The sequence below is a fragment of the Pongo pygmaeus genome, chromosome 23 (assembly GCF_028885625.2).
Source record: "Pongo pygmaeus isolate AG05252 chromosome 23, NHGRI_mPonPyg2-v2.0_pri, whole genome shotgun sequence".
NCBI lineage: Eukaryota > Metazoa > Chordata > Mammalia > Primates > Hominidae > Pongo > Pongo pygmaeus.
Window position 1 is genome coordinate 40,913,589 of NC_085931.1, and position 14,138 is coordinate 40,927,726.

At 43.0% G+C, this 14,138-nt stretch overlaps 1 protein-coding gene and 1 long non-coding RNA gene across 14 annotated transcripts in view; one reads left to right on the plus strand and one right to left on the minus strand.

Annotated features, from left to right (window-relative positions):
* Positions 1 to 14,138, plus strand: part of MTMR3 (myotubularin related protein 3) — a 147,123-nt gene that overhangs the window by 121,562 nt on the left and 11,423 nt on the right. For 12 of the 13 annotated variants that reach the window (XM_054470276.2, XM_054470277.2, XM_054470279.2 and 9 more), the window contains 7 exons: positions 2,262 to 2,467; positions 3,045 to 3,176; positions 4,164 to 4,275; positions 7,511 to 7,706; positions 8,501 to 8,686; positions 11,667 to 11,837; positions 13,073 to 13,218. In XM_054470276.2, coding sequence (XP_054326251.1) covers positions 2,262 to 2,467; positions 3,045 to 3,176; positions 4,164 to 4,275; positions 7,511 to 7,706; positions 8,501 to 8,686; positions 11,667 to 11,837; positions 13,073 to 13,218 — 1,149 coding nt within the window. The remainder of the gene's footprint in view (positions 1 to 2,261; positions 2,468 to 3,044; positions 3,177 to 4,163; positions 4,276 to 7,510; positions 7,707 to 8,500; positions 8,687 to 11,666; positions 11,838 to 13,072; positions 13,219 to 14,138) is intronic. The other variant, XM_054470282.2, reaches the window with a different exon arrangement.
* LOC129023504 (uncharacterized) overlaps positions 13,213 to 14,138 on the minus strand; it is a 66,296-nt gene continuing 65,370 nt past the window's right edge. Inside the window, exon 4 of the long non-coding RNA XR_008496821.2 lies at positions 13,213 to 13,871. This is a non-coding gene — a long non-coding RNA (uncharacterized LOC129023504). The remainder of the gene's footprint in view (positions 13,872 to 14,138) is intronic.

A 14,138-nucleotide genomic window follows, 5' to 3' on the forward strand; every position in this document is an offset into this window, starting at 1 on the left:
GTCTGTAGATTGGGTCATGATTCCTGAGGTTGCCAGCAGTAGTTACTTGACAGCACCATGCTGAACCAGCGCTTGATTAGAGCTTTGTCCTACTGTGATGAGAGAGCACTTAATTGGATTTATAACTGAAGGCAGAGATTGCTCTAACACAGCAAGATGATGTGAAGGGCGCCCATCTGTAGTGCAGTTCACAGCTTTTTCCTTTGTGCATGTGGTGATTATTATAAACTCCTAGTTACTTAAGGGAGCTTGCCTAAATCTAAGTTGGGGTTACTTAAGACAATTCTGTTTCTATATAAAATTGAAGCATTCTGTGTTTTAGTAGGGAGGGCTTTATCTGTTGGACATCATAATTTTTATACTTTGCCTGGTTCTGTTAGTGATAGAAATGCATTCCTTTAGTGATTTTTAAGTGTAGTGTTTGAGTTATCTTTCATGTAGTATGAAGCATTTTAGAAGACTGCAGAAAACATAATTGTTTATTGCAATAGCCCAGTTGAAATCTAATAGCTACTATAATGCAGTGGCCCCTAAAACCCAAGATCCAGGCTGAAGAGCGCCATCTACTGCTCCTCTTGGGCACTGCTGGGAAGCATTGAAGAAGAGGAGGATGCTCAGGAAAGGCCCAACCAGCCTCTTGTGCAAGGTTTGGAGTCATTCAGCTCAGTGGTTGCCCAGTGCCTGTTATTTGCTAGGAGGCATTTTATAAAGAATCATTGAGGTTTTATTTCTATTTTGGCCCCATTCAACACGTGAGCCAGTTGAGCATGTTGGCAATACACAAGTACTTACAGCTACTTGTCTCCCAGGGAGGGAGGATTTAAAAACTACAAGCAAACTGGTGATTTCAGTGGAATTTGATTAGTGCCAAATTTAACTTATTTGTGAGTTTTAGGATTAAAAACAAATTACAGTACATTTTCATCGTCCCAAAAAACCCATTTACAGGGCACCCAGCCACCCTAGCCCTGAATAATTAAGATGTCCATTGGATAAAGCCCCTGCTACTAAAACATAGAGTGCTTCAGTTTTATATAGAAACATAATCGTTTTAGTAACCCCAACTTAGAATTAGGCAAGCTCCCTTAAGTAACTAGGAGTTTATAATAGTCACTACATGCACAAATCTACTTCCGTCTTTATAGATTCGCCTATTCGGGATACTTCATGTTAATTGTCATATAATAAGTTGCCTTTTGTGACTGACTTCTTTCACTTGGCATAACATATTTGAGGTTCATCAGTGTCCTAGCCTGTATCAGAACTTTATTCCTCTTTACTGCCAAGTAATAGAATTTTTTCTAACTTTTTATCGGTTAAAATTGCCTAATTAGGAAAAGTCTGGGTTTTAATAGCACTTTAAAGTAGACTGTGATTTCTGGTCTGTCTTATTGGAAAAGGATATGTCAGAGTATGGTTTTCTGAAGTTGATGCTCTTCTCTTTCTAAGAGCCCTAGAAAGGGTAGCTGGCTCATTGAGCTATCTGCCTATTATAAGAGCAGTTTGTGACTCATGAAATCTCAGGAGATTTTGTAAAGCAGTTCACTTTGGGCCAGGTAAATGTTTTATTCCCAGAGGCGGGCTCTTGGTTCAGCATTAAAAAGGTAGCAGATTTCACTATTGGGTAGCAGAATTAGTGTAGTATCTATAGATGTAAGTTATGAATATTGATATATTTTCACTAAGAGTACACATTAATTCTTCTTTGTTTTTTGGAAATGGGGTCTTGCTCTGTTACCCAAGCTGGAGTGCTGGAGTCCAGTGGCACAATCATAGCTTTCTGCAGCTTCAGCCTTCTGGGTTCAATGGATCCTTCCACCTCAGCCTCCTGAGTAGCTGCGACTACAGGCATGTGCTACCATGCCTGGCTAATTTGTAAAAACTTTTTTGTAAAGATGGGGTCTCGCTATGTTGCTCAGGCTAGTCTTGAAACTCCTGGGCTCAAGCGATCCTCCTGCCTCAGCCTCTCAAAGTGCTGGGATTGCAAAGTGAGCCTCCATGCCTGACCCCGTTAGTCATTTTTTTGGGTAACTTTACAGGGATCTCCGTGATGTTATGGTAATTGAGAAAGACACACAGGTTTTGTTGTTTGTTCTTGTTGGTTGTGTAAGATTTCTACCCTCTTTAATACTGAGAGGACTTGAAGCTGACCCAACACTTACCTAGAATTAGATTGTTCATTAAGGCACTTAAAATCTATTTTGTGTGAGTACAGAGAGCATCTGAATGGGTACAGTTGTTGTCTCTTGTTCCTCACACAGGCACCAGAGCAATGGAGCTGTCATTGCCCGCTGTGGACAGCCAGAGGTTAGCTGGTGGGGCTGGCGAAATGCAGATGATGAGCATCTGGTACAGTCAGTAGCCAAAGCTTGTGCCTCTGACTCCCGATCGAGTGGCAGCAAGCTGTCAACTAGGAACACTTCTCGAGACTTTCCCAATGGGGGAGACCTTTCTGACGTGGAGTTCGGTAAGGTGCTCCCTGGACCCATGGCAATGATTTTTATAGCATCTAAGAACCTTTTCTTGAAATGGCCTCTTCCTTACAAGACATAGATTTACTTTTATAGAAGTGAATGTGCAGAGCTTCACTTGATGGGATTGATTGAGGAGTCATAGGTCTTGGCAGAGAATCAGAAGACCCTTTGTTTCAAACCTGAATCAAGATATTAGTGTGTTTGTTGTCTTTCTTGCCATTGTGACAAAAATGGATTGTTTATGTAATAGAGGACTTGCAGTATCTGCAGACCATGGCAGGAAATGCCAGGCTTCATGAAAGGACAACAGGTATAGAAATGAAGTATAAGAGACTGGGCTGTGTGAACCCCATGTGTACTCTGGGAGTCAGTTTTGGAGAAAAAATCCTTCTCATCTTTCATAAGAAGGCAACATAGAAAAAGAAAAATCCTATGTATCAAGGGTTTTGGTTAGGGGATTTCATTTTATTGAGCCTTTTTTGTGCCATAAGATGTGCTTGTGGGTCTAATTCTGCACAGTTCTGGGAGAGACAGGCTCATTTAGTATGCCCTCTCCCTCTATGTCCCTAGATTCTTCTCTGTCAAATGCTTCAGGAGCAGAGAGTTTAGCCATCCAACCGCAGAAGCTTTTGATCTTGGATGCACGCTCCTATGCAGCTGCTGTGGCAAACCGAGCCAAAGGAGGAGGCTGCGAATGCCCAGGTGAGAGGTATATGGTGCTTTGTTCCCCATACTTTCTCCTTGTGAGTGCAGCCCTTGCCCAACCGAGACTTAGTTCTCAATTTGAAATAAGTGGCAAGCCATATTCCTCATCCATCCTGTCGTGAGAGTGCCAGAGCTTCTCTTTGGATTCTTAACACTGTATGTTCTTTTCTGAGGAGAAATGGAGGAGGAGGTGCAGTGAAGTCACATAATCTTCCTTCCTTGTGCCAACTTTTAGGTGATAAGGAAAGCAGATCTTCCCCATAATGAGGCCTGTTCATGTTTGGAAGCTGCTGCTTTAGTGGGCTCAATTTCTCAGCCATCTAAAAGCTTTTTGTTGCCTTTGACAGAGGGTATGCTCATCACTGGCCTTGTAGCAGACTCCTCAAGGGCCTCTCCTTAGAAAACCTGGGGTGAAAATTGAAGCAGTAAATACAGAACCCTAGTAAGGTACCTCTGTCCTGAGCTGTAACACCATTACTGTTGGAATGCTAGCTTTCCCCAAGGAGGGACCCCCCTCAGTGCCTCTGGCACAGGCAGAGGCACCAGGCTCTTTGTTCAGATGTGGTCTAAGCTGGAAATTGAAAGCAGCTGTACCAAGGTGAAATTTGAATGTGTGAACGCATTGTTCTGCTGAGTTATTTTCTAAGAGATTCCAAAGCCACAAGTTAGATAAGGCCCAAGAAGTAAAGCCAGAGTGAGATCGAAGTAGGCCTTTCTTTTAAAAAATAATAGCTTTTATTTTATGTCAGTATCTTCTTTACAAATCTAACCTTCCCTTTTCACCCTTTTTGAAAAGATAGCTAAAATTCAGTGTGTTCCTCTTATTATAAAGGATTGGGCTAATAGTTAAGCATTTCAAAACATTTCAGTTTCATTAATCAGAAGCTGCAGTGGGTTTGTTTTATAGCCAGTTTGCTTTTAAATTTGGCCATGTGGGCTTTAAATTCAACGTATTTGTGTTCTCTTTATTGTTACTCTCTCCAGAGTATTACCCAAACTGTGAAGTTGTGTTTATGGGGATGGCAAACATTCATTCTATTCGGAGGAGTTTTCAGTCTCTGCGGTTGCTGTGCACTCAGATGCCAGATCCGGGAAAGTAAGTCCTTGGCCTTGGCTTTCATTTTGCATCGCTCTTAAATGATAAGTTTTCTTCTTTCCTTGAACTAAGGAGGGAAAAAAGGAAAAAAAAATTAATTTGTAGCAGTCTTTCCTTCTGTTTCTTGGTAACCTTCAGTTACCAGACCAGTCTCTGCAAGTATCTCCTTCCTGGGTCTGAAATGTGGCAGCACAGGGGAAGAGTTGGGAGAAAATACAGCCATTTGAAAGGTTTTAAAATCTGCAGCACAGAAGAAATCTCAGCATCAAAACAGAAGCATTACCTTACTGTTTGTCCTGGGACGTTTCCCTTCCACATCATTTTTAGCCCAAATAAATTTAATTCTTCAGTTTCTGATGTCCCATAGTGATACATAACCTGTTATGAACTGGGATGTTTTATCATGAAAAGTCAGAATTTATTCATCACATTCTAAAGGGGTTAAACTTGCCATTAAGTCAGTTCCTTTTACGTCTGCTTTCAATTTCTAAACTGTTCTCATTTACTAAGAACATTGTCATGATTCTTATTGCTTATTAAATATGAATGGCTGGCATTTGCAGTGAGGAAGGTGAAATAATACCCCTCCAAGGGTACTGATTGAATACAAGATAAATTAGGAAGAATGCTCTGTAAAACAAATATGGACAGATAAGTATTTAAAAATCCTGTTTTACTATTTCAGGAAGCCAGAGATAGGTGTCAGAGAAGACAGAATTTTCTTTTTTCTGGTATTTGTGCTGGAGCCCATAGTTGTTTCTCTGGGTCCTATTCAGTAGATCTCATGATCACATCAAGTTTTACTGTGTTCTTTATTTGATTTATTAAATCAGATGCTGCCTAAACCACTTACATTGACTGCCAGTAGCAAATGATTAAATTCACTGTAGTTGTCATCAGCCCAGAGGATGAAGCAGTGCCTTTGGGGAAAGCCTGACTGGAGAATTGAGTTTGCTGCCTCCTTTGGGGATTAGCCATTTGCATTTGTTACACAGTTCCAGGTCCCAGCTAGCAGCGCTTTCTTCCCTAGGGGGCGGTATGTAGAAGGAGCCTTGCTAAGGACCCAGGAGATCGGCCGCGAACTGTGTAACCTTGGCCAAGGGGTTTAACTACTGTAGATCTCAGTTTTCCTGTCTATAAAATGAAGGAGATGTAATCAACACTACATGATCTCTAATACCCTCCATATATTAAAATTCTTAAAGAGCTATCAGAGTCAAAAAAGATAGAATTAGCCCTCACCTGGTCCACATAAATGTCTTGGGGATTTTATTAAAGGTAATGCTTTTATGTATTTGGCAGCAAATCATAATGCTGCACTGAAGTCTCCCTCATGGATAAAAAGCAGCTGTAGCAGTGATGGGCAGCTGTAATTAGGCCCCCTGGCCTGTGTTTGGGGCTGTGGAGGATGAGGGAATGGTAGGCTACTAGTGCAGGTTGAGAATAGGACAAGGGAATCGGGAGTCTCTCAGCAGCCCCTCCTTGGCTGGCAGATTTTGGAGTACAGCTTCATTAGTCACAGACAACAACAACTGGTATTAAATAATAGTTTAGTTAGGTTCAAAAGAACCTCACACTGGTTCTCTTGTTTACCATTTCTTCAGGTGCTAGGAGATAATTTAGTATTTGTTCTCCTAAGCCTTATCTTTTAGTTCCTTTCAAGAATGTGTGAGGAATGAAATAAACAATTGATCCATCAGGAAAAAAATGTTTCTCAGGTACCTGCTAGGAGATAGAAAGTCTTAAGATTGGATTTTTACCCATAACAGACTTACAATTCATTAAACAGTGGGACTCCCTACTGTATGCTAGGCACTGTGCTGGGGGTACAGTTATGACTGAGACATAGTGTTAGCCCTCTGAGGAATCACAGTCTGGTTGGTAGTCTAAACAAATTCATATACAACCAGTACTTATGCACTGCATTCTGTTGTCTGTTTGCCTGGAAAGACCGCCACCTACTTAGACTGTGCCAAAATTTCATACTTATTCCACAGGGTTTAGTAGGCCTTTATAGCCTTCCCAGAGTCCCTCTGACAGAAATGTTTATTTCTTCCTCTGACTCAGTGTTTGAAAGACTTGACTTGTGATCTTAACTACAAATCTGATCACATTTGGGAAAAATCAACAATTTTTTAGGGATTGGGAGGGGTGAGGGAAAGCACAAGAAACAAAATGTCAACACAGTTTAAAAAGCAAGTGTGATTAGCTTGTGATTACTCCCAAGGGGCAGCTATTGCTATCTGATACTCCTAAAGTGAGATGGAGTCTCCCTGTGTCATCCATGCTGGAGTGTGGTGGCCCAATCTCAGCTCACTGCAGCCTCCACCTCCCGGGTTCAAGTGATTCTCCTGCCTCAGCCTCCTGAGTAGCTGGGATTACAGGCGTGCGCCACTACGCCCAGCTAATTTTTGTATTTTTAGTAGAGACGGGGTTTTACCATGTTGGCCAGGCTGGTCTGGAACTCCTGACCTCAAGTGATCCGCCCACCTCAGCCTCTGAAAGTGCTGGGATTACAGATATGAGCCACTGCACCCAGCCCCTAAAGGTCTTTCAAAAAAAGGTTCTTCCTAGATCCCTGCTGAATCCAGTCTATGTTGAGCCCAGCAATACTGTGTGGCCATTGGTATACTAATTTGCATAAGTATAAATTATCAGATTGGGCTCATCTTGTTTTAGTCAGTAAACATTTAAGAATTAAACAGTGGTAAGTGTTAACAGTCTGGGTCATAGGCAGGGTTGTGTGTACCATTCTTGTATACGGCATCAAGCTTATGTCTCATAGATATATTTGTATTCATGAGTTTTTATTTACTTTTTTTTTTTTTGAGAACTTGTTGGGTGTAGTTGCTGATCATTAAATATAAATATCTTGTGTTTTACATCTCAGAAGTGGCTACATTTTTTATTCAGGAGAAGACTCCAGAAAGAGCCACTTTCCTTATACCATGGACTGAAAAATGTCAAATATTTTGTCCGGGAAATCATCCATACAGATTTCGGAACAAAAGGTGTCCTGTTAATTGTAGCCCCTATTTCTAAGGCTCTTCTCTATTGTATAGTAGGGCTTGGGCCTCATCCTAAGACATGCTTTATAAACACACAGATTTTTTTGTTTTGGCAGTGTTGTATTTGGAGAGAGAAATCTTTGGAAATTGCTTTTTCATTTGACAATCATTGAGCATGATGCAGTAAATCATAAAAATCAGCATTTTCTAATCCTCTGTTTTTATAGTTGGCTGTCAGCTCTTGAAAGCACAAAATGGCTCCATCACTTGTCTGTGCTTCTGAAATCAGCGCTTCTGGTAGTGCATGCTGTGGATCAGGATCAGCGGCCGGTGCTAGTGCACTGCTCGGATGGCTGGGACCGCACCCCTCAGATTGTGGCATTGGCTAAGCTCTTGCTGGACCCTTATTACCGAACCATAGAGGTGAGTGCATCCAAATGGGAGGGGTTGGTACTTCAGGATGAGCAGGGGAAACATCTCAGGAGTGATACCAGTTTTGGGAGTGGTGATTAGGTTAAAGAAAGTGAAATTTCTGTTTTGATCATTGTTCCTTTATGCCATGAGCTAAATTGTGGTGGTTCCTCCCACAGTTCTTGCACCTCTTAAAATGGGGCAGATTATGGGTAACAAGGTATTGAGAATATAGACATATTTTCCTTTACAGTCTATCTACTTGTAAAAGTTTTTAGCTACCTCAGGAAAATAAGGCGTCTGTAAAAGGATCTTGGCATGCTAGATATTACCACAGAGTGTTCTGTGGAGAAGCAGCTCTACCTGAAATAACCATCTGTTAGGTTAAAGATGAAAGAAAAATCATAAAGTACCCTAAAATATATGCAAATATTAATTAAACTTGGGGTATAGAAGGATTTTACAAACTTGACTTTGTAACACCAGAGGCAGAAATGTTAAGAGAAATTTAGGGGAAAAGTGTGGTTTTTATATAGTGAACACAAGAGGCTAAAAATACACATTCAAGAAAGGCTTAGATAAACGCAGTCAGTACCATTTTAGTAATCATGGAATGGAGTTCAGGGAATTGGGAAATTTCCCTAAGTGTGTGCCTCATCAGGGATAGAGCCTTCCACCAAAGGGCAAGGCCAGGTGGACTTTCTGGGAGGCTGTTAGAGGGGATTGCTTTCTGTGACACCAGGCTTAGGACTGTCACAGTCTGGATAGTCCAGCACAAATGGTCTCTCCTGGATGCTTCCCTGCAGGGTTTCCAGGTCCTCGTGGAAATGGAGTGGCTGGATTTTGGCCATAAATTTGCTGACCGGTGTGGTCATGGGGAGAACTCAGATGATCTGAATGAACGTTGCCCAGTGTTTCTGCAGTGGCTTGACTGTGTTCATCAGCTTCAGAGGCAATTTCCTTGCTCTTTTGAGTTCAATGAAGCATTCCTTGTGAGTTTCTTCATTTTGGGGACTTTCTCAATTTGAAGGAGGGTCAGTACAAATGTTAGTGGGCCAGTTCTCACATGAAACTGTGCTGCCTCTTCAGAATTTAATAGAGGTGATTTTTTCCCTGTTTTTTTTTTTTTAGTAGATAATTTTGATATTTACTTTTCAAAAAGAGAAAATCCAGGTGTACCAGGTTTGCATGAAGTCCTTGTGTTGTTTTAGTTTTTTTTAAAGGGATGGTAGAAACCCTAAATAGCTGTTAGAAATAGAAGCAATCAGAATGTCTGGACCATGCTCCCTCCAGTCTGTCTACCAGACCCCCATGACTATCTCAGACTCTCTGCACCCTCTCCTTACATGGAGGGTGCACTATCCCTGCCCTCTTCCAGCCCCTCTGTCCATTTGTATACCAGCTCTCATCTCCTCTCATCTGCTGCACCGGCTGGCTCCAGCATTTCTCCTCTCTGCCTTCTGCATCCGTGCGTTTCCCTCTCTACCAGAGCATGGGTTTCAGCTTAAAAATGTGTAGTGTTTCTCATCTTTTTAAAACCCATTCTTGGTCCTGCATTTACCTCTAGCTATCATCCCATTGCTGTTGTTCCCCTTTACAGCAGAGCTCCTCAAGTTTTCTACCCTTGCTATCTCAAATTTCTCTTTCTACTCTCTCTTAAACCCACTTCAATCAGGCATTCACCCCACTGCTTTACCAAAGCTGCTCTTGTTAAAATGACCAGTGACCTTCATGCCACCTATCCAGTGAGAAGTTCTCAGTCTTCATCTCTTTGATCCATCATTACCATTTGGCACAGTTTAACCGCTCCTTCCTTGAAATGCTTTCTTCAGTTGACTTCTAGTACTTCCTTGCAGTTGACTTCTAGAGTACTTCTTTATTCTTAGTTCTCCTTTTATCTTACTGGGTTGTTTCTACCTCCTTTGCTGATTCCCCTTAATCCCTCCAGTTCCTTTTTTTTTTTTTTGTTTTTTGTTTTGTTTTGTTTTTGTTTTTGAGATAGTGTCTTACTGTGTCACCCAAGCTGGAGTGCAGCAGTGTGATCATAACTCACTGCATCCTCAAACTTCTGGGATCAAGGGATTCTCCCACCTCAGCCTCCCCAGTAGCTGGGACCACAGGCGCATGCCAACATGCCTGGCTAGTTTTTAAAAATTTTTTGTAAATAGACATGGAGTCTCGCTGTGTTGCCCAGGCTGGTCTCAAACCTCCTGGCAAGTGATTCTCTCGCCTTGGTTGCCCAAAGAATTACAGGCATAAGCTTCGACACCCAGCCTCCTCTCCCCAGTTCTAAATGTTGGAGTGCCCCATTGCTCAGCCTCCAGGCTGCTTCTCCATCTACACTTCCAAGTATTTCATCCATTCTAGTGGCTTTAATTGCCATCTATATGCTGATGAGTCCCACATTTATACACCTTCAGCTTAGACCTCTCCACTTCAGACTCACGTATCTGTCTATTACTACTAGGTATCTCCACTTGGCTGTCTTAATGTTGATTCAGACTTAATTCAAAACTTGATACTTCTTTTTGGAGACAGCATCTCACTCTGTCACCCAGGCTGGAGTACAGTGGTGCAAACACAGTTCACTGCAGCCTTGAACTCCCAGGGTCAAGTGATCTTCTCGCCTTAGCTCCCTGAGTAGCTAGGACTGCAGGTGCGTACCACTGTGCCTGGCTGATGTTTTTAATTTTTTTTTTTTTTTTTTTTTTAGAGATGGGGTCTTGCTTTGTTGCCCAGGCAGGTCTCAAACACCTGGGCTCAAACAATATCCTCCCACCCCGGCCTCCCAAAATGCTGGTATTACAGGCAGGAGTCACCATGCCTGTCCCAAACTTAATTCTTGATTTCTGTGTTTCCTCACTATAAAACTTGATCTTCCAGAAGTCTTCTCTCTCACCATATGGCATTTCCATCCCTCCTTTTGTTTGGGGCAAAATTCTTGGTCATCCTCAAGTCTCCTCCCTCCCTCCCTCTTCCACATTCAGTCAGATTCTGCAGCTCTGCTTTCACAATATATCTAAAACCTGGTTATTTATTGCCACCTTTACTGGTACCACACTGGTTCAAGCCACCATCATCTCTTGCCCCAATTGAGTTATCCCAGCATAGAGAGTCTCTTCTAAAACACAAGGCAGGCTGTGTCATTCCTTTGCTTAAAAACCTCTAGTTACATTTTACACAAAAGCCAAAGTCTTAAAATGGCCTCCAGGGCCTTCCTAGAGGTTACCTCTCTAGGTTCATTTCCTACCATTCTCCCTCTTGTGCAATCTGCTTTAGTCACACTGGCCTCCTTGCTGTAGCTCAGAAATTGCAAGCATGTGCTTACCTCAAAGCCATTGCACCTGTGGTTGCCTCTGCCTGGAGTGCTTCCCCTCAGATACCCACATGCCTGCTCTTTCATGTCCATTGGGTCCCAACCAGTGAGGCCATCCTGCACTGCCTCATATATGTCCTGTCCATCTCAGTCTGCCTTGTTCTCCATAGCACTGGTCACTCTTCAGCTATGACTAGAGCAAGCTCCATCAGGGCAGAAGAATTTGCTGGTCATTGCTACATGCCCAGCACCTTAGTCATGTTTGGGCCATGTGAAATGCTCAATAATTTGTAGAATGAACAAGTAGTTTTACAAGTATACTGTCAGCTCAGGCTTGAGTTGTACACTGACGTGCTCCTGTACCCAGTTCATATGCTGTGGCGCTTGTGAGGGTGGCTGTTAATTCAGAATCTCAAGACTATTTTTCAGGGAAGCTAAGAGGAATGGGGGTACCAACAACCTGTCTGACTCAGGTTGTTGGGTCCTGGAATTGGTGGTGTGAGGAGGAGGCTACTGAATGGCTTACTGGGTTCCCCGTCCTGACAGAGTAAATTGAAGTGTTCTCAGGGATGTTAGGATAAGGTGGCTCAGCTGAGCTGACTTATCAGAGTGTGCATGCCTGATTGCTTAATTTGTGCTTCATTGGACTCCCATAGGTGAAACTGGTGCAGCATACCTATTCCTGCCTCTTTGGAACATTCCTGTGCAACAACGCCAAGGAGAGAGGGGAAAAGCATACTCAGGAACGGACATGTTCCGTGTGGTCACTTCTTCGGGCAGGCAACAAGGCTTTCAAAAACCTACTGTATTCCTCTCAGTCAGAAGCCGTATGTATCCTTCAGCCTTTCCACTGTGATCAGCAGAAGGAATTTGGGGTTGGTTACATATGAGAACCTTTTTGAGTAGTGACTGTTTTTGTGAAGACATCTCTACTGTCTCTGGATGGACTGGTTCCATTTTCCCCCCATGATTCTATCCTGAGGAAGGCCTGCTTCTGATTGTGCTCTGATCTGTTTCTGATGACTACTTGCTGAGGGTGGTTTGGTTTAACACAGATCTCTACTTTGCCACCCTAGACGTGAATCTTTTTTGGCACTGTCTCCAGAGCTTAACTTATTTCTAGCATGTTCTGTCTTATGGGAGAGGCACTTAAGTTGCTTCCTGATGCACTGATAGCTCAGAAGGTGCTGCCACCAGGTCCCCAGCACCCTCCCAGTGTCAATAAGCAATGATACCCACCATAGCTTCTGTCTCAGAACAGTAAACTGTGTTTGACATTGGTATGTGTGTCTGTCTGATTCTCTGCTCACATGAAGAGCTGGCAGGCCCTTTAAGACTTTGTTCCCCGGAGGAATGAATACCTTCTGTTAAGCAGAGAAAAGGAGGCACATAGACCTATGTGTCAGTTTCATAGTAATATTAGCTTTGTCAGAATGCATCTTAAACCCTAAAGAAGTCAAAAGGAGGCTAATCAGAGTTCATATTGATTTCCTGGACTATTAATATGGTTCTCATTACATTTAAGTAATCACAGAAAAGATTTAAACTGACTGCTTTTCTCTCCCCTTCAATGTGCCTTCTGGGGAAGTAACAATACAGCAGAAAAATTTCCTTCTTTTCATATGATTAATTTAAATGATCCTATAAAATGGTTTTGACAGTGTTTCTTGAAGCCAAGCTTTTGTGCCAGCGGGATGGACAATCACTGTCTAACAGAATGACTCACTTTCTTAGGCAGTAAAAGCCAACAAATCAAGCTGATGAAAGTCAGACATTGAAGGTGACCTAAGAAATAACTATAATGAGAAAGGGATCTAAAAAAATATTTTATGTTTTCATGCTCTCAAGAGGCTCTTAGGTGAAAAATGTTGGCCATATAAAATGTCTAGTCCTATATTGGTCCTCTTGGGATAGACCTGTATCCATTGGTGCTGCTTCTTTGTGGAGATCCTGTCAGCCCTGTTGGGTATTCCAGCTGGGTGCTTGCTCTTGATCCTCATTTCCAGACATCCTAGAAGACTTACTGGGGCATATTTAAACCTGTGTCCTCCCCCCTCCTCAGGTGCTGTACCCTGTGTGCCATGTGCGTAACCTGATGCTGTGGAGTGCAGTGTACCTGCCTTGCCCATCCCCAACCACCCCTGTGGACGACAGCTGTGCACCATACCCAGCCCCAGGCACCAGCCCTGATGATCCCCCCCTGAGCCGGTGAGCCCAGGGTGATGCCACAGGCCTGACAGCCTGTGTGGGTGTATTCCTGTGTTGGGACATTTCCAGGGATGGTCAGAGATCATGATGTTATCTGGCTCCACAATATCTTAGATCTCTGCAGTTTTTTCAGGGAAGTTACAGGGATTTCTGAGCTACAAGGCTGTAAGATCCTTGTTTCTGGGAGTGAGTTGGGCCCTGTTGCTTCATGTTGTTTTGCATACACTGAGCAGCTCCTCAGTGACAGAGCAAATCCTCCAGTTTTTCTGTGACCCCCTGGTTTGTGTTTTCCCCAGCGCTCTGTGCTCCTGCCTATTTGCCATGATTTGTCTTCTGAGGCTTAAAAGGCAGATGCTGTCAGATGACAGAAAATTTTGCTTTGGGGCCGGGCTTGGTAGCTCATGCCTGTAGTCCCAGCACTTTGGGAGGCCAAGGCGGGAGGATCACTTGATCCCAGGAGTTCCAGACCAGCCTGGGCAATGTGGTGAAACCCCGTTTCTACCCAAAATGCAAAAACTAACCAAGCGTGGTGGCACATACCTGTAGTCCCAGCTACTTGGGAGGTTGAGGCAGGAGGATCACTTGAGCCTAGAAGGTGGAGGTTGCAGTGATCCAAGATCCATTGCACTCCAGCCTGGATGACAGGGCAAGACCTGTCTCAGGAAAAAAAGAAAAAGAAAATTTGGCTTTTCACTTGAGAATTAGCTTTATTAAATTCAGACTGATAGATAACATATTAATTTAAAATACTGTAATATCAAGAAACACCAGTGCTACTTTGCCACCCACTGAGAAACACAGCAGCATCATGAAGAACGTCTTTTGGAAATAGCATTTGCAGGCCGGGCGCAGTGGCTGACCCCTGTAATCCCAGCACTTTGGGAGGCCAAGGTGGGCAGATCACCTGAGGTCAGGAGTTC